The sequence below is a fragment of the Mustelus asterias genome, chromosome 10 (assembly GCF_964213995.1).
Source record: "Mustelus asterias chromosome 10, sMusAst1.hap1.1, whole genome shotgun sequence".
Classification (NCBI taxonomy): Eukaryota; Metazoa; Chordata; class Chondrichthyes; order Carcharhiniformes; family Triakidae; genus Mustelus; species Mustelus asterias.
Window position 1 is genome coordinate 79,728,791 of NC_135810.1, and position 20,766 is coordinate 79,749,556.

Sequence of the window (20,766 nt, forward strand, 5' to 3'; positions counted from 1 at the left end):
TGTGGGACTCACTGTGATCTCGGGCTTCCCATGAATTAGGCTGCTGTTGACAGCACATAAGTGGCCTTGAGCAGTCCCTGGCAGCATCATGTGAGATTCATTAACAGAAAAGGATTTCACTCTCTGAAAGTTCAGCTAATTTGTGATCACAGAAAGTAGCTCCAGCATGTTTGTGCTAAGTACCCTGGGAGCTCACATGACTTGTACATTTTGAGTCACTTCCACATGCCAGGGATATTTGAAGGCACACGGTGCTCAGGGAGTTGGCTCCTCAGTGATAAGGGCTACCCTCGCAAGACATAGTTAATGACAGCCATTTGTCGGCCACAGAGTGCACCTGAGGAGAGATACAATGCTGCATATTCAGCCACAAGGTCCCATAATAGAGCAGACTATTGGTCTCTTAAAGATGCATTTCAGATGTTTGGACTGTATTAGGTGGGTTTTCCAATACTCGTCACTGAGAGTGCCCTGTATCATCATTGTTTTCAGTGCCCTGCACAACCTAGTGCTGAAAAGGGGGAAATGTGTTGATATAGGGGACATGGAGGAGCTCGATATCACCTCGGATGAGGAGGATTTAGAAAGGGATCAATCTGAAGAGGGCGAGGATTCAGATGAGCCACATGAGGATACCAATGCACAGGCATGACGTGGCAGACACGCCTGTGACGATCTCACATGCCTGTGACAATCTCTTATCAGTCAGACAACCAATAGGTGTCCCAGGTGAGGACAAAGACAAGGGACAGCAACAGGTCCCAGTTAGATTAAGAAAAATGAAAGGAGCAGAGAAACAGGCTTTCAACTTAGGCTTTCGAGAAAGGAGCAGAGAAACCTTGCTACAGCTTTCTGGTCTGCCTTAGATATTCTCGCAATGCAGGAAGGAGTGTGCCCAGTGAGAATTGGGCAAATTTAACACGCTGCAGCATAATCTCACTCTACTCCCTCTTCAAGAAGAGAAATAAGAAACTATGCTGTCTTATTTCAGCCAACAGACTACATAGGAGCGTACTGCGTTAGCATTAGCACAGTCTTGGCTTCTCTACCATTGCCTCCGTATGCTGCCACTTTCAATATTCACACTTAGGGATTGTTAGCGCACTGCTTTGTCTAGTGTTGTCTGTGTGTTGTCTGAAGTTGGAGATGTTATTTTTGGGTATTACCTGAAGGCTGGAGTGTTGGTGCTGTGCACTGTATAAATATAAAAATATTAGCTTTGTGCGCTGACTGTACAGGGAAGTGTTACATAAAGCGTGAAGGATACAGGGCCTGCTTCCAGAATGACTGCTATTGATGGGATCAAATTATACATTTCAGGCACAATGTTGGGCATAGGTATTAGATTACATCTCTCACTTCCCTGCGTTGTCTGCACAGTAGGTGACATGACATTGCTCATAAATAGGGCCAGATGTATTTCAGTTCTCTTTAGCATGCCATGAGCATTTTTTATTTACTGTGCCTTTGTTAAGTTTTTGACAGAATATACTTAAAAGTGGTTAAACTGTATCAGAAAAGTGATTTTTCAGTTGTAATTAGGCTTTGTAAAGGATTCAATTTCTAAAGACTTCAAACAAGAAAAGCAAATATCTGGCCAATTTGGCCAAACAGACTACTAACAAAAGACTGAAAGTGGCAATTTTTGAGAAGGGTATATTAACACCCTGGGTGGAATTTTCCCGTCCTGCCGTCACGGGCAGGGGCGGACCATGCAAAGGTCTGTTGACCTCAGGCGGGAATTTCCGGTCTTGGAGTGAGCGCGGTTGGAAAATACTGCCCCTTAAGCCAGCTCATATGACCTATCCAAGTTAACTGATATTTTGACTAGGGCTAGAACAGCATAAAGTAGCAGAAAACAGGCTGATTATTCTACATATTTGGCAAGGAAACAATTTACTGTGATTGAAGTCAACGTAGACCTGGGTTATGCTAACCCAAACATGGTACAAAATGAAGATGTATGGTCAGAATTTTCCAGCCTCACCCCTGCAGCAAGTTTTCCCATGGTGGAGTTGGCTCACTATTAGCCTTCAGCAGGATCTTCCTGTTCTGCCGATGTTAATGGCAATTTGCGTGACTCGCCTGCCTCGCCACCATGGCGGGGGTCGACTTCAGCGGGACTGGAAGATCCCACTCGCGGTAAGGGCCAGCAAATCCTGCATGTAGACTTTACCTTATTGAACTCTTAAGAGATTGTGGCAAAGGTGGACAAGAAATATGTGTTGAAAGCAAGCTTCAATCAAACAAGAAAGAGGATGTGAAAGTAGGTCCAACATTCATCTTCTTCACCTAAACACAATATTGCGGGATTATGAAAGTAAATTATTTCAGCTGAAAGGTGATGTGCCAACAGGTTATCTTTGAAACCTTGAGAATTGTTCAGCATTAGTTGTGGAAACAATGACGTCAGTAAAGTTGTAGAAGTCTGTTTTCCACATTAGAATTTCTGTTCTCTTACTCCATTATCGTTCTCTGATTTTAAATGCTTGAGTTTTATTACATTTTTTTTTTGGATTTTTTTTGTGTAGCCTGGCCCTTTTGAGAGAAATTGAGTATTGGTGTGGGTCTGTGACTCTCATGCAGTGCAGGATAGGCAGGGAGGGAGTTTTATGTGGCTTCCAGTCATAATGCCACTGTGAGCCAAGCTCTTATAAAGACATTTGCAGTCTTTTATCCTCCTCTGATAGCGGATGATGGACCAGTTCTGATGTATATAGAGTTCAAGATTAAATCAGAGAAACAAATATTGTAGCAATGGTACGCTGTTTTGAAAAATTGGTAACTACATGTGTTATAGAATCTGCTTCACTGATCAGTTTTCTTGTCAGCCAAATATTTTATTTCTTTTTTTAAAAGGAATTTTGGAACCTGGTGATGAATTTCAGTTCTGGGCAGAAGTTGCTGCAGCTGATGATAAACTGGACAGAAAAGAAAGAGCCCAGCATTTTGAAGAACTGTTTCAAACAATTGCACAGGTTTGTTTTTCTTTGCAGTCTAAGGCGTTAGTTAATTTGTTTAGCATATTATATACCTTTTTGAGGAAAGATTTGAGTCTAGTGCAATATCAGATACTGAAGGTTTATTCAGCAAACGAAGCTAACAGTAATATAAAAGTAAAATACTGTGGATGCTGGAAATCGGAAATACAAAAAGAAAAAGCTGGAAAAACTGAGCAATTCCAGCAACATCTGTGGAGAGAAACAGAGTTAACATTTGACTCTTCTTCAGACCTGTTGAGTTTCTCCAGCAATTTCTGTTTTTATTTAGGCTCAGTAAGAAGTCTCACAACACCAGGTTAAAGTCCAACAGGTTTATTTGGTAGCAAATACCATAAGCTTTCGGAGCTCAGCTCCTTCGTCAGATGGAGTGGATATCTGTTCTCCAACAGTGCACAGACACAAATCAAGTTACAGAATACTAATTAGAATGCAAATCTCTACAGCCAGCCAGGTCTTAAAGGTACAGACAATGTGGGTGGAGAGAGCATTAAACACAGGTTAAAGAGATGTGTATTGTCTTCAGAGAGAACAGCTAGTGAGATTCTGCAAGATCAGGGGGAAAGCTGTGGGGGTTACTGGTAATGTGACATAAATCCATATTTAGGCTAACAGCCAAGCTCTTCCAGTGTAGTTACAACACTGGCATCTACCTGACAATGTGGAAAATTGGCCAGGTATGTCCTGTACACAAAGCAGGACAAATCCAACCCAGCCAATTACCGCCTCATCAGCCTACTCTTCATTATCAGTAAAGTGATGGAAGGGATCATCAACAGTGCTATCAAGCAGCACCTGCTCAGCAATAATCTGCTCAGTGACACCCAGTGTGGGTTTCGCCAGAACAAAGAACAAAGAACAATACAGCACAGGAACAGGCCCTTCGGCCCTCCAAGCCCACGCCGCTCCCTGGTCCAAACTAGACCATTCTTTTGTATCCCTCCATTCCCACTCTGTTCATATGGCTGTCTAGATAAGTCTTAAACGTTCCCAGTGTGTCCGCCTCCACTGGCAGCGCATTCCAGGCCCCCACCACCCTCTGTGTAAAATATGTCCGTCTGATATCTGTGTTAAACCTCCCCCCCTTCACCTTGAACCTATGACCCCTCGTGAACGTCACCACCGACCTGCGGAAAAGCTTCCCACCGTTCACCCTATCTATGCCTTTCACAATTTTATACACCTCTATCAAGTCTCCCCTCATCCTCTGTCTTTCCAGGGAGAACAACCCCAGTTTACCCAATCTCTCCTCATAACCAAGCCCCTCCATACCAGGCAACATCCTGGTAAACCTCCTCTGTACTCTCTCCAAAGCCTCCACGTCCTTCTGGTAGTGTGGCGACCAGAACTGGACGCAGTATTCCAGATGTGGCCGAACCAACGTTCTATACATCTGCAACATCAGACCCAACTTTTATACTCTATGCCCCGTCCTATAAAGGCAAGCATGCCATATGCCTTCTTCACCACCTTCTCCACCTGTGACGTCACTTTCAAGGATCTGTGGACTTGCACACCCAGGTCCCTCTGCGTATCTACACCCTTTATGGTTCTGCCATTTATCATATAGCTCCTCCCTACATTATTTCTACCAAAATGCATCACTTTGCATTTATCAGGATTGAACTCCATCTGCCATTTCTTTGCCCAAATTTCCAGCCTATCTATATCCTTCCGTAGCTTCTGACAATGCTCCTCACTATCTGCAAGTCCTGCCAATTTTGTGTCGTCCGCAAACTTACTGATCACCCCAGTTACACCTTCTTCCAGATCATTTATATAAATCACAAACAGCAGAGGTCCCAATACAGAGCCCTGCGCAACACCACTAGTCACAGGCCTCCAGCTGAAAAAAGACCCTTCCACTACCACCCAGCCAGCTTCACTCAGCTCCTGACCTCATTACAGCTTTGGTTCAAACATGGACAAAAGAGCTGAATTCCAGTGGTGAGCTGAGAGTGACTGCTCTTGACATCAAGGCTGCATTTGATCGAGTGTGGCATCAAGGAGCCCCAGCAAAATTGGAATCAATGGGTATTAAGGGACAAACTCTCCACTGGTTGGAGTTATACCTAGTATATAGGAAGGTGGTTGTGGTTGTGGGGGGTGGTCAGTCATCTCAGCTCCAGGGCAACTGTGCAGGATTCCTTTGGGAATGTCCTAGGCCCAACTATCTTCAGCTGCTTCATCAATGACCTTCCCTCCGTCATAAGGTCAGAAGTGGGGATGTTTGCCAATGATTGCACAATGTTCAGCACTATTCACGACTCCTCAGATACTAAAGCAGTCAATGTTCAAATGCAACAAGATCCGGACAATATCCAAGCTTGGGGTGATGAGTGGTAAGTAACATTCATGTCACACAAGTGCCAGGCAATGACCATCACCAATAAGAGACAATCTAACCACTGCCCCATGACATTCAATGGTGTTACCATCACTGAATACCCCACCGTTAACATTCATGGGATTACCATTGATCAGAAACCCAACTGGACTCACCACATAAACACAGTGGCTACTAGAGCAGGTCAGAAGTTAGGAATATTGCAGCAAGTGACTCACCTCCTAACTCCCCAAAGCCTGTCCATCATCTACAAGGCACAAGTCAGGAGTGTGTTGGAATATTTCCCATTTGTCTGTATTGGTGCAGCTCCAACAACACTCAAGAAGCTTGACACCATCCAGAACAAAGCAGCCCGCTTAATTGGCACCACATCCACAAAAATCCACTACCTCCACCATCGATGCTCAGTAGCAATAGTGTGTACCGTCTATAAGATGCACTGCAAAAATTCACCAAAGATCCTTAGACAGCACCTTCCAAACCCCCGTCCACTTCCATCTTAAAGGACAAGGGCAGCAGATACATGGGAACACCACCACCTGCAAGTTCCCTTCCAAGCCACTCACCGTCGTGACTTGGAAATATATCGCCATTCCTTCGCAGTCGCTGAGTCAAAATCCTGGAATTCCCTCCCTAACGGCATTGTGGGTCAACCCAACTGTAGCGTTTCAAGAAGGCAGCTCACCACCACCTTCTCAAGGGCAACTAGGGATGGGCAATAAATGCTGGCCAGCCAGTGACTCTCATGTTCCACGAATGAATTTAAAAAAGTAATTTTTTTTTTAGTATTGGTCTTTGGCAGAGCGCTGAGCAAGTTTTGTGTTGGAATTCCTTTTCCTCTGACTAAATAAATAACTAGTTCTCAAATGAAATTTTTGCACCTGGCTTAGTGTTTTCACTGGCTTCACACAAACATTTCTTCCCTCATGTTGTTCACTTCTCTGGCCTCTGATTTGTGCGTGTTTATACTGTGGAGACAACATTTAAAACTGAAAAATTCTTTAGCATAGTACAAGTTAATAATTTCCTTAACTGAATTTCTCTTTTTTTTTCAGCAGTACAACAATTTGGACACTCTTTCTTTGGCTGACGTTGCGGACTTGGTTGAGACTACTCGTGATACAGTGGATGATGTATGGAGACAAACTGAGCATGATTTTTACCCAGAGTCACGAATGCGCCATCTGCTGGATGTCATAGGTACAGTCTTTGAAAGAATAAATTGCTGCTTGCACAGGCACACAATCAAGAGACCTGATCCAAATTTGAACTGTTCTTTTAATTTTTGTAATGTGGCGCATCTGAAAGCTCATTAGTGTCTCAGAGATAGAAAGAAATACTTGCATTTATATAATGCCTTTCAAGACCACTGGACCCCTCAAAGTGCATCGCAACCAATGAAGTATTTTTATGGTAAAGTCACTGTTGTAACATAGGAATTGCAGCAGTCAATTTGCGCCTGGCAAGTTCCTACAAACAATAATGTGATAACATCCAGATAACTTAAAAAGAATATTGATTAAGGAAAAATATTGCCCAGGATATTGGGGGTACATCCACTGCTCTTCTCTAAAATAGTGCTGTGGGATCTTTTATATCCACTGAGAAGGCAGATGGAGATTGGTTTAATGTTTCATTTGAAAAACAGGGCCTCCGACAGTGCAGCATCCCCTCAGTACTGTATTGGAATCTCAGCCTTGATTTTTGTGCTCCAGCCCTGGTATGCAATTTAAACCTGGAAACTTGTGCCTCAGAGATGAGAGTTCTACAAACTGACAAAAATTACTTTAATTTAGTATTAATTTGTTTAACGAGGTAATTCACACATTGGTCCTAATATGTATTTCCATTGCCATATTGAAAATTGTGTTCTATTTAAGGGGCACATTAATGCAAAGTGGCAGAAGGTGTAGAGGGGACATGAAGAAGAGCTTTTTACGCAGAGGCTAGTGGGTGTCTGGAATGCGCTGCCCGAGTTGGCAGTGAAGGCAGAAGCCTTAAACTCTTTCAAGAAGTACCTGGATCAGCACCTGAGTGTTGTAAGCTACAGGGCAATGGGCCAGATGCAGAAAGGTGTGATTAGAAAGGGCATCTGGGTATCCTTGGGCTTGTATGAATAAGATGAGTCGAAAAGCTTCCTTCTGTGCTGTAACTTTTCTATGGTTCTATGTTGATGAAATGCTGTTCAGCTGTGGAATGGTTATGAACCTTAGGATTTTGATACCACAAGAATATCATTGTGCAAAAATATTGAAGATATTTTTCTATGAAATTGAATAGATTCCTAAATTATCATTTTATCCTGACACTTTCTTAAATATACTTTTCCAATTCAATCAAATCAAGTCTAATTCAGAGTCTCAACAAGTTGAGACAGTTCTGATCCAGGCTGACAAGACAGGGCAAGCGACCATTTACCCTGTCCTGGGCCAGTGACCATTTACCCTGTCCTGGGCCTGATCTACATGAGCCAAGCTGATTGGAGTAGGCGGAGAATTCCTCCTCCAAGGTTTGATCTCATTTGCACCTTAGCCAAAAAGCCGAGGCACCGCTTTAAAAAATTGCTTCATATGAAACATATGAAGCTTAAATGCAACCCAATGACCTCAACCAAGTGTAGCATCCGCATAACTACACTTGATCTTAGCCAAAAGGCCGAGAAGTATCCTGACACTTACTGATATTATTTGTCAATGTAACAAATTCCCAGCCATGGCTGTGAGTGCCTATACAGAGCTAGGTTGATATGCATTACTGTTAGGTGAATATGTATTTCCTATTCCATAAATGAATACATCTTCTAATGCTCTGATGGTTGCCTGGTTACAAAGGATGTAACACTTCAGAATATAATTGTAATTAATGTTTCAGAGCTGACTACAGTGTTTTAGGCATTTAGTTGTTTGTCTCTTCCTGTGGGAAAGTTCCCAGGTTCTCCATCCATACCTCCATTAAGTGAATTGCTGAGGTGGTAAAACTTGCTTATTTATAAGTGTAAACCTATATCCTGTTGCTCCATTGCATTGCATATTGGAACTTGGTCAGTATGAGATTTGGTTTCCAAGGCTAGAGCTAAAGTGCTAAAAAAATTAATTATGTAATGCTGCTGTGATTGATGCTCCCATGTGCTGTTGTGTGATAGCCCGAGGATACGCCACACCATCTTTCCAAGCTATCCTGCTATGAAAATTATATATAAAGTAGTTTGATGTTAAGCACTTGCAAAGGGTTATAACATTTGTTTGTTACGGAAGTTTAAAAATAGTAACATTTGTATTTTCATACTGTCTGTGATCAGTGTTTTTTATATGTGCATGAGTAGGGAGTGTATTTTCTTGCCCTCAGAGTGATTGTCCAATTTAAAATTATTCCAGCAGCAAACCTTTTGTGAATTTAAAAATGAAGCAGGTTATTTATTTATCACACACTTACCTTGGAGGTTTAACAATGCAACGCAATGTCATCACTTGCTCAACTTACCCACACAATCGCTCACACAAGATTAGATAGATGAGGAAAAAACAATTGCAATTTATGATGGTCTCAGTCACTTTCCCAACAGACATGTAGGCCGGAATTTTAATACCCTGCCCGCCATGGGAATCGGAGCGGGCAAGGGGTGGACAGTGGAAAGATCCATTGACCTCGGGCAGGGTTTTACGGTTTTGGGATGAGCGAGGCCGTAACATCCCACCCGCAGCTTCTTAGATGAGTTGATGCTTTGGTTGAAGCAAAAGTCTTGTAAAACAGGATTTTCGGTAAGCTGCAAAGCTTATTGTAGTCAGATTTCCAGCCTCCTATTTATTGACTCTGTCTACACTTCCCACTGCCTTGGAAAAGCAACCAGCAGAATCAAGCACCCACGTACTTTGGACATACTCTCTTCCACCTTCTTCTGTCCGGAAAAAGATACAAAAGTCTAAGGTCATGAACCAACCGACTAAAGAACAGCTTCTTCCCTACTGCCATCAGACCTCTGAATGGACCTACCTTATATTAAGTTGATATTTCTCGACACCCTAGCTATGACTGTAACGCTAATTCTGCACCCTCTCATTTCCTTCTCTATGAATGATATGCTTTGTCTGTGTAGCATGCAAGGAAAAATACTTTTCACTGTATACTAATACATGAGACAATAATAAATGAAATCAATTCATGAGGTTGGTTCTCAGATAAATTTGACGTTGGAACAGGTTGGGGAGAGTCCATCTCCCACTTTCAAGGTATGTTTGTTATTACCTTGGCTGCTCAGTTGACTTGTACCTGATTTGAGGCTGTCTGATCGATCTCTGTCTCGAAGCAGCTTCTTGCTGAATTTTTGAAGTAGGTTACAAAATGGCTTTCTCACCTTGTGACTTGTACATATTCAAAGTTGTTTTTTCAAAAAGGAGGGGATATGTTGATTTACTTCAAAATTCACCCAGTCTGGTTTGGATGAGAGACCATCATGACGCAGAGGGAGGTCAATGGGAATCTATTCATATTCGTCGAACACACAGTGAGTTTCGATGTTTCTTTTGCCAGTGGTGAAACAGAAAGATGATCCGGCTGGAATACTATAGTTCATTTGTTGGTAGCCTATCCTTAAACAAAGGAATGTGTGAATTCTCCAGATTGCTGTTACTAGGTCAAAAGCAGAAAATGCTGGAAAATGTCAGCATGTTTGACAGCATTTGTGGAGAGAGAGTAGAGTAAGAAGTTTAACAACACCAGGTTAAAGTCCAGCAGGTTTATTTGGTAGCAAATGCAAAAGTGGCTTTTGCTACCAAATAAACCTGTTGGACTTTAACCTGGTGTTGTTAAACTTCTTACTGTGTTTACCCCAGTCCATCTCCACCGGCATCTCCACATCGAGAGAGAATAGAGCCAACATTCCAAGTCAGGAAGATGCTTCACCTAAAGGTAACATGATTTGCCTTGGCCATTTTAATAGACAGTTCAGGTGGGATTTTCCAGCCGCGTTCCTCCCGAAATCGGAAAATTCTGCCCGAGGTTAGCGGACCTTTCCGTGGTCTGTCCCTCGCCCAATCCGATTCCCGTGGTGGGCGGGACAGAAATTTGCCCCTTTTTGTTCAAACTTTTTAAAGTATTGACTGAAAGTTCATAACATATTGGAAATTGATAATTAGTACAACATTTTAATTTTTTTTCTAGGAAATGCCTTGGGTAGATTTGTACAGAAAACTCTCATGCAGTTAAATTTATGGGGAGATGCTTTTCACATTGTGAAGGAAAGCCTTAGATCTGGCATCACCATCTGTGAACAGTGGGTGGCAGCATGTGATCATCTGACAGGACAGCTGTGGCGACGATATTCTCCTCATCAGTGGAAAAGTGAGAAATATTATCCAGAGTCATTGGCTAAACTTGCCAAACGCCTTGAAGAGGTACAGTACAATAAGTATTTTCTCTTGAAAGCAAAATAATGTGGATGCTGGAAATCTGAAATACAGTAAAAAGTCTCACAACACCAGGTTAAACAATCTGAAATAAAAGCAGGATGTGTTGGAAAAACTCAACAGGTCTGGCGGCATCTGTGGAGAAGGAAACAAGAGTTAATGTTTCGGGTCCATATGACACGACTTCAGAGTCTTTTTTCTTTAATCTTTTAAAATCCCCTTTAAAAATCTTTTTTTCTTTACTGTTTTTGAAAATGCTATGATTTTACTTTTAACCTTGCAAATTGTGAAAAGACACATGCAATTTTTAAATTAGCAATCAGAATGCACCATTGAGATCAATGGTGAAATGTTCTTTTCAGGCTGTCACTGGTCTTGTGTTTTGAACTGCTCTGTATTGAAGTTACGATTGCTTAAAGTTGAGCATTGGTAGCAATATTTTGGAACATTTACTTTGAGCATATATTTTCATATCCACTTTTATAAATGTACCTTTGCCCAGTGTCTCTTCATTCCTTTGGTTCACAAAAATATATAATTTCAAGTTTAAAGTTAACAATTGATGTCGCAACAATTCCTGTTTGTGGAAGAGTTCCAAAATTCTGGTAGAAATGTTTCCTAATTTCACGCTTGAAATGTCTGACTCTAATTTTTAGATTCTGCCTCCTAGTCTCAGATGACCCAACCAGCAGAAATAGTTTCTCTCTGTCTGTTCCCCAAGTGCATGAATCACAAAAGGCTAGTATATGAGTACAGCAAGTAATCAGGAAAACTAATAGAATGTATTGTTTATTGCGAGGGGAATTGATTACAAAAGTAGGGAGGTTATGCTTCAGTTGTACAGGACATTGGTGAGACCACATCTGGAGTATTATGTACAGTTTGGTCTCCTTATTTAAGGAAAGGTGTAAAGTAGTTCAGGGAAAGCTTACTAGTCTAATACCAGGAATGGGCAGGTGTCTAATGAGGAAAGGCTGGAGAGGTTAGGTTTGCATCCGGAATTTAGAGGAGTAAAGGCGACTTAATCAAAATCTTTAAGATCCTGTGGGGTATCGACAGGGTTGATGTGGAGAGGGTGTTTCATTTTGTTGGAGAATCTAGAACTAGGGATCTCTGTTTAAAAATAAAGGCAGTAAGAAGTTTAACAACACCAGGCATTTCGGCCTTCCAAGCCTGCACCAACCATGTTGCCCGACTGAACTAAAACCCCCTACCCTTCTGGGGACCATATCCCTCTATTCCCATCCTAAACTTCTTGCTGTGTTTACCCCAGTCCAACGCCGGCATCTCCACATCATAAAAATAAAGGGTCACTCATTGAAGATGGAGATGAGGAGAATTTTTGTCTGTCAGAGGATCTTGAGTCCCTGGAACTCTTCCTAAAAAGGCAGTTAAAACAGGATCTTTGAATATTTTTAAGGCAGAGCTCGATATATTCTTGATTGACAAGGGGATGAAAGGTTATTGGGGGTCGGGAGGAATGTGGATTGAAATTACAAATAGATCTGCTGTGATCTTATTGAATGGCAGAACAGACTCGAGGGGCTGAGTGGCCTGCTCCTGCTCCTAATACTCATGTTTGAATGTTAGGGCCATACTGGCTCTCTCTGATCAACGGGATTAAAGAACAAAAAACAAAGAAAATTACAGCACAGGACAGGCATTTCGGCCTTCCAAGCCTGCACCAACCATGTTGCACGACTGAACTAAAACCCCCTACCCTTCTGGGGACCATATCCCTCTATTCCCATCCTATTCATGTATTTGTCCAGACGCCCCTTAAAACTCACTATCGTATCTGCTTCCACTACCTCCCCGGCAGCGAGTTCCAGGCACCCACCACCTGTGTAAACAAAACTTGCCTCGTACATCTCCTTTAAACCTTGCCCCTCGCACCTTGAACCTATGCCCTCCAGTAATTGACTCTCCCACCTTGGGAAAAAGCTTCTGACTATCCACTCTGTCCATGCTCCTCATAATCTTGTAGACTTCTATCAGGTCGCCCCTCAACCTCCGTCATTCCAGTAAGAACAAACCAAGTTTCTCCAACCTCTCATCATGGCTAATGCCCTCCATACCAGGCAACATCCTGGTAAATCTTTTCTGTACCCTCTCCAAAGCCTCCACATCTTTCTGGTAGTGTTGCGACCAGAATTGAACACTATGTTCCAAGTGCGGCCGAACTAAGGTTCTATAAAGCTGCAACATGACTTGCCAATTTTTAAACTCAATGCCCCGGCCGATGAAGGCAAGCATGCCGTGTGCCTTCTTGACTACCTTCTCCACCTGCGTTGCCACTTTCAGTGACCTGTGTACCTGTACATCCAGATCCCTCTGCCTATCAATACTATTAAAGGTTCTGCCATTTACTGTATATTTCCTATCTGTATTAGACCTTCCAAAACGCATTACCTCACTTTGGCCAGAAAATCCTACTGGCGTGAACAGCCAGAAAGTTCCAGCCCCTAACTTCAGTGATAGGCTGGAACTTTCCGGCTGTTCATGCCAGTGAGACGTTCTGATCCTGCCGATGGCGCACTCGCACCGTGGGTTCCCTGCATGGATTTTCCGGTAGCATGGCGTGGAGTGCAGTCAATGGCAAATCCCACTGACAACAGCGAGACCAGAAGATCCCGCCACTGGCCAATGACGTGCCATCTCCTGCCACAAGTAAGACGTCGTAGGGTGACCAGAGGATCTGCCCATAGGCTTGAATAATTTTCTAACAACAGATGTTAGGCTAACTGATTTAACATTCCCTGGTTTCCCTCTGTCACCTTTCTTAAATATTGGAGTGACATAGGCAATTTGCCAGTCTAGAAAAATGGTTTATAAATTCGTAGAGCTGTCAGAGATTATATTTAGGCTCTCACCTGCTTTATTTAAAATTCTGGGATGAAAACCATCTGGCTTTGGAATTTGTTACTTTTTGGTGTAATTATTTTCTTCATTACTGTTAGTTTGCTTACATTAATTTTGAGTCCCATCCCTGATTCAACATTAATTTCCTCGGCCAACAACTCTTCCTCTCTGTTAATAAATAGCACAAAGTAATTATTTAACATGTTCTCCATTTCCTTATTTTCGTTGGCCGTATCACCTTTCTCAGTTTTCAAAGTTCCTGTAATGTTCCTGGCCACAATCTTTTCTCTTATTTAACTGTAAACATTTGTTGAGTTGATTTTGAAATCCTTTGGAAGATTCATCTCACAGTTCTACTTTGTGACTCTTATCATCTGTTTTTCCACCCCTTGCTATTCTTGCATCTCTCTCATTTGCCAGGATCATTTTTTTTTGGATTTTATGTGCCTTTTAGCTTTAAGTTATCTCTTACCTATTTAGGCATCATTGGCTATTTTTGGGGGCAGTAGTCTTTCCCCTTAGGTTTAGAGATAAAGGGTCTGTATCACAAATTATTTTAAAACATGCCTCATTGACCTGTTGTGACCAATTAACATGAATCCAATTTTCCATGGACAGTCTCTGTCTCAACACATTGATGTGGAGATGCCGGCGTTGGACTGGGGTAAGCACAGTAAGAAGTCTCACAACACCAGGTTAAAGTCCAACAGGTTTATTTGGTAGCAAATACCATAAGCTTTCGGAGCTTGCTGCTCCTTCGTCAGATGGAGTGGTCTCTGTTCTCCAACAGTGCACAGACACAGAAATCAAGTTACAGAATACTAATTAGAATGCAAATCTCTACAGCCAGCCAGGTCTTAAAAGGTACAGATAATGTGGTTGGAGGGAACATTAAACACAGGTTAAAGAGATGTGTATTGTCTCCAGACAGAACAGCTGGTGAGATTATGCAAGACCAGGGGCAAGCTGTGGGGGTTACTGATAATGTGACATAAATCCAACATCCCGGTTTAGGCCGTCCTCATGTGTGCGGAACTTGGCTATCAGTTTCTGCTCAGCGACTCTGCGCTGTCGTGTGTCGTGAAGGCCGCCTTGGAGAATGCTTACCTGAAGATCCAAGGCTGAATGCCCGTGACTGCTGAAGTGCTCCCCCACAGGAAGAGAACAGTCTTGCCTGGTGATTGTCGAGCGGTGTTCATTCATCCGTTGTCGTAGCGTCTGCATGGTTTCCCCAATGTACCATGCCTCGGGACATCCTTTCCTGCAGCGTATCAGGTAGACAACGTTGGCCGAGTTGCAAGAGTAGGTACCGTGTACCTGGTAGATGGTGTTCTCACGTGAGATGATGGCATCCGTGTCGATGATCCGGCACGTCTTGCAGAGGTTGCCACAGAGGTTGACAACCCTGCCACAGCAACCTCTGCAAGACGTGCCGGATCATCGACACAGATGCCATCATCTCACGTGAGAACACCATCCACCAGGTACACGGTACATACTCTTGCAACTCGGCCAACGTTGTCTACCTGATACGCTGCAAGAAAGGATGTCCCGAGGCATGGTACATTGGGGAAACTATGCAGACGCTGCGACAACGGATGAATGAACACCGCTCGACAATCACCAGGCAAGACTGTTCTCTTCCTGTTGGGGAGCACTTCAGCGGTCACGGGCATTCGGCCTCTGATATTCGGGTAAGCGTTCTCCAAGGCGGCCTTCGCGACACACGACAGCGCAGAGTCGCTGAGCAGAAACTGATAGCCAAGTTCCGCACACACAAGGACGGCCTCAACCGGGATATTGGGTTTATGTCACACTATTTGTAACTCCCACAGTTGCGTGGACCTGCAGAGTTTCACTGGCTGTCTTGTCTGGAGACAATACACATCTTTTTAGCCTGTCTTGATGCTCTCTCCACTCCCATTGTTTTGTTTCTTAAAGACTGGATTAGTTGTAAGTATTCGCATTCCAACCATTATTCATGTAAATTGAGTCTGTGTCTTTATAAGTTCTGTTTGTGAACAGAATTCCCACTCACCTGAAGAAGGGGCTCAGAGCCTCGAAAGCTTGTGTGGCTTTTGCTACCAAATAAACCTGTTGGACTTTAACCTGGTGTTGTGAGACTTCTTACTGTGCTCAACACATTGAATCAGCCTTACCTAAATCTACAATCTCAGTAGCTGTTTCTTGCTTCTCCCTTTCAAACATTCAGATGAATTTGATCATATTATGATTGCGATTAGATAAATTTGCACACACCATTAGGCTGATAATTAAATCTGGCTCATTACTCATTACTATATCCAATCTGGTATGCCTCTTTGTTTGTTCCAGGACATAGGTTTGCAGAAAACTATGCTGAACATATTTGAGAAATTCAGTACCGGTTATTCTGCTTCTCCCAATCCAGTTAAAATCCCCCATTAAAATTACTCTGCCTTTGGTGCATGCTTGTCTAATTTCTGCATTTATATAATTTTTCACTTTACAGGTTTTGCCAAAGGCCCTACACACAACTCCCACTCCAGTCTTAAATCCTTTTGTTTTATTACTTCCATCCATAAGGTCTCTATGACCTGCTTAGCTCTCATTATAATTAATCTCTTACTCTGTGAGTGATTTGATCCATTATAACCAAAGTTAATCCAGTCCCCTCTATCATTTCTCCAATATATCCTGTAGAATTTGTAACCTGCTTATTTAATTTCCAGTCATAACTTGCAGGTATTATGGCTACCATGCGATTCCCTCTAAACTGAATTCTGAAATTCACACAATTTGTTCCTTATAGTCCACGGGTGGAATTGTCTCAAAATTGCACAGAGTGCTGGGGCAGGCAAGAAAAGCTGCGTGAAACTTGTTGGCTTTCACAGACACCTTTTCTCACCTGATTTAACAGCAGGCTGTGCAATTTCAAGTGCTAGTGAGGATTACACTGTCTTGTAGCAGGGGACGAAACAAGCCAGCAAAAGCCAGGATTCTGAGTTGGGGCACCATTTTTAAAGTGAAAAGATTGGGGCACTCCCACTCCCAACCACAATACAATGTTGGTGCATCCGCCCCCCCCTCCCCACCACGCGCAGTCATCAGTGTTCTCCCCTCACCACCATCCCCCATGCAGTCAACAAGGCTCCCTGCCTCCCCGCACCACACATAAGGGGGAAACCCCCCCTCCCAATGGAGGAGGGTTATCACCCTCTCTCACCACCATCAGAGCTCCCTTGGCACTTCCCACCTGGCAATGCTCCCGACACTGCCCACTTGGCAGTGTGTCCTGGCCATGGAGCATTTCCAGGGGCATTGCAAGAGTGCTGGGGGCAATGCCCAGCCTTGTCCCTCAAATCCTGGGGCCTCTAGGCACCTCAGCACCCCCGGTGTGGTCATCATGACTGGTTTTCGTTTCTGAAAATTAGTAGTAATTTGAACTGGCATGATGTCATGCTGCCAGCTAGGAGGATACATCATGGTCAGATGTTATGGCAAATTATATTAAATTTTAAATCATGGAAATCAGGTTCATGCCCTCGGTGACCGTGAACTTGATCACGTCACTGGTGAGGAAGATCTCAAACCGAGATCCTGTTTTGGCCCCTTTGTGAGATTTAGGGGCCATAATGGGATTTAAATCTGCGGCAAATGGGGCCACTAGATAACACCCCACGTATTCATATAAAGAACAGGATAAACTATAAATTAGGGGAAAACTAGTGTGTGAAATGGAGGGACAGTATTTAAAAGAGGTATCCATTAGTTCTGTGTCTGGTAGCCAGGAGGCAAAACATTAATAATAACTCACTCATTGTTTTTGTTTTTGTAATTATGTACTTTACTTTTCATTTCAATACCAAATGTTTTGATCCAGTCTTTTAGAGTACTGTTATTACATATATTCATCCTAATTTTTCAGTAGATTAACAGAAAATTACATAAAGATTACAATTTAGAAACTGGACATTCGGCCCAACTTATTCTTTTCAGGTTTCACACTCCCTGTAAGCTAATAGGTCTGATTACATTTATCTGCCCTATTCGTGGAGCTCTTTTACACTGCAGGCCAAAGTCCTATTCCTCTGCATTGTAATATAGTTATTTTTTTTCAGTTCAGTGACTGATATTTTCCCCTTTTGTGGTGTCATTGAATTTATTTCTGGGGTTGGTGGTTGAGGAAAAAGATTGGATAGGTGGATGAAAGAAAAGAGGTTAAAAAGGTCTTTGAAACAGAATGCATAAATGTGATTAGAAACATTTGTTCATGCAGAAGATAACTGTCAACTAGAGGCGGGATCTTCCAGCTCTTCCCACCAGTGGCATCTTTTGGCGACACCTTGCCGCGAGGGTGTGAACAATGGGAAACCCCGTTGACAGTGGCATAACCAGTGGTGGACCATCTCCACCGCTGCAGCACACATTGCACATGGTTTAATTGGGCCAGTCCATGTATTTTTACATACTCTGGGCTGGATTCAAGTTCAAACAAAGCTTATAAAAATCAAATCAATAAATTAATTTCACGGTAAACAATTTTCATTCATTCATTGTTTTTCAGATCCAAACTAGTAGAACTGTTCATGAGAAGCTTATGCGGCTCTTACCAGCTGGAGAACAGCAATTACTTCACAATGCACAGGTTTTTGAGCCCTTTGCTGGACTGAATCCAGTTCAGTATAATCCTTACACTGAGGTTTGTTGCACTTTATCTCTTATTTTGAATAAGTCAATATTATGTATGTTATCTGTACAACATGGAATTATTGCATTTTCTAGCCACTGTGGAAAGCAGCTGTTGCCCAATATGAACGTTCAATAGCTCCTTCCGAGCAGAAGGTCGCAAGCAAACTGAAAGTCTCTATCATGGAGGTACAAGATAATCCCCAACAGGTAATATAGTTAGTATTGCATATTCTGTTACAAACTTCCTAATCAAATTACTGTGAATCAGAAACCTTTCAAAGCCATATTTTTAAACATTATTTGTATGGAAGCTTACAACTCGAAAACAGGCCATTCAGCCTTGTCGGTCAGTGCGAGTGTTTGTCCTCCACAAGCAAATGGTCCTAATATCCTTCTCTGTTCTTGTATCCCTTAAATCCCCTTTACTTTATTTACCTATCTAATCTAACCTTGATTTTGTACATAGTTTCTGCCTTAATCACTAACCTTCACATTCACAATTATCTAAGGGAACATGAAAGGATTTTGGAGTACATATACATCAGTCACAGAAAGTTGCACTGCGGTTAAGCAAGGCCATAAAGAAGGCAAATCAAACACTAGTTTTTATTTTTAGAGGGATAGAATAGAAAAGTAGTGAATTTATGACCACACAGTGATGTGTGTAGTTCTGCTCCCATATTATGAAAAGAATGTTATGATTTCTGTAGAGACTACGAAGCTTTTAAAAAGATACTTGAATTTTCAGTGACTGACGTGAAAGATCATGTGACAAAAAATTCAATTTTTACGACTTTTACTTTGACAAACAAACTAAAAGCAATATTGACTAAACACGATTTTTGTAGGCAACTTAAACTCTAAACTACAGAAAGGTTTCCCCATTTAACTTCTAAAAGGACTGAAAATCCTTCACTGCGGTTAAATGTGTCATTGCTCTTTAAGTGGACACTTCATTCTCCACCAGCCCAAAGCTATTCTCAACTCCTGTAGACTTTCTTTTCCTTGCCCAGCTGAGTAATTCTTAATTCCAGAACTGATTTTAACTGACAAAGAACAAAGAACAGTACAGCACAGGAAACAGGCCCTTTGGCCCTCCAAGCCTGTGCCGCTCATTGGTCCAACTAGACTATTCGTTTGTATCCCTCCATTCCCAGACTGCTCATGTGACTATCCAGGTAAGTCTTAAACGATGCCAGCGTGTCTGCCTCCACCACCCTACTTGGCAGCGCATTCCAGGCCCCCACCACTCTCTGTGTAAAAAACGTCTGAGGGTTCCACTGGATATTTCTTCCCTTTAACCCCGGCTAGGCCAAGATTCTAGCCTCCTGCATATTGCCACAAACTCAGCCTCATTAATCTGAGCACGAACTCCCACCACTGTTCTTCATAGTGTCCAATTGCATCTACATTTCCTCTACATTCGGACTGGCTGTCTCTATCCTTTGCCATTATGAGATTGTTTTTTCTTGTAACTTTTTACCAAAGTAATATTTTTCTTTCAAGCTCCTGCAGGCATTTCAGAAGTACAAGGAATTAGTCAAACGACCCAGCATCAGTAAGGAGCTGCTTTCGGAACGTGAAATGTTGTTAGCAAAACTTGCAGAATACATTAAAGGTAATGTTCGCACAAGCATTTCTGAAAATGCATCATATTTAGGAACTATTGGTAACATAAATTTTTAACCAAATAGTAATTGAGTAGAAAGTGCTGCTCTTCAAAGAATTTTGATGTTTATTGATGATGCTTTTTGAATGAATTAGGCATTCATGCTGATTTTGAAAGTCGACGGCATGGTGTTCCAGGAGAACCATCAGGCCCACTTTCAGGCAAGAATCTTCCGGAGGTTGTCAATAATATTGTTTGGGTTAGACAACTGGAACTAAAGGTTAGTATTTAAGTAATACATTGTTTCCTCTTGCTACAACATTTAAGACTTTGGAAAAAATTTTTTTATTACTGTCACATGTTGGCTGACATTAACACTGCAGTGAAGTTACTGTGAAAATCCCTGGGATTCTCCGATCCCAGGTGGGATTCTTCGATCTTGTACACTCCGCCACTGCTGCCAGAGAATTTGGCGCTCAGCCAAAGCTCCATTCACTGTCACGGGATTGAAGAATCCCAGTCGTGGTCAAGATCAGACAATTCTGGCCAAAAGTAATGATTTATGCAATATGAAGGAGAGTGGAATTTGCCGTTCATTTTCAACCTTTACAACCATGTACCATGCCAATTCAACTCTTTGGGAAAGGCAGCAGCATTTTTGCATCAAAATCATAGAAATCATAGAAACCCTACAGTACAGAAAGAGGCCATTCGGCCCATCAAGTCTGCACTGACCACAATCCCACCCAGGCCCTACCCCCATATCCCTACACATTTACCCGCTAATCCCTCTAGCCTACGCATCTCAGGACACTAAGGGCAATTTTTTTTTAGCATTGCCAATCAACCTAACACGCACATCTTTGGACTCGGATA

At 42.4% G+C, this 20,766-nt stretch overlaps 1 protein-coding gene across 3 annotated transcripts in view; it reads left to right on the forward strand.

The window, feature by feature from the left end:
• The window catches only part of dync2h1 (dynein cytoplasmic 2 heavy chain 1), a 524,787-nt gene that overhangs the window by 40,962 nt on the left and 463,059 nt on the right, over positions 1-20,766 (forward strand). For all 3 annotated transcript variants that reach the window (XM_078222026.1, XM_078222027.1, XM_078222028.1), the window contains exons 5-11: positions 2,860-2,978; positions 6,402-6,546; positions 10,504-10,736; positions 18,157-18,291; positions 18,375-18,488; positions 19,788-19,899; positions 20,046-20,170. In XM_078222026.1, the coding sequence (XP_078078152.1) occupies positions 2,860-2,978; positions 6,402-6,546; positions 10,504-10,736; positions 18,157-18,291; positions 18,375-18,488; positions 19,788-19,899; positions 20,046-20,170 (983 nt within the window). The remainder of the gene's footprint in view (positions 1-2,859; positions 2,979-6,401; positions 6,547-10,503; positions 10,737-18,156; positions 18,292-18,374; positions 18,489-19,787; positions 19,900-20,045; positions 20,171-20,766) is intronic.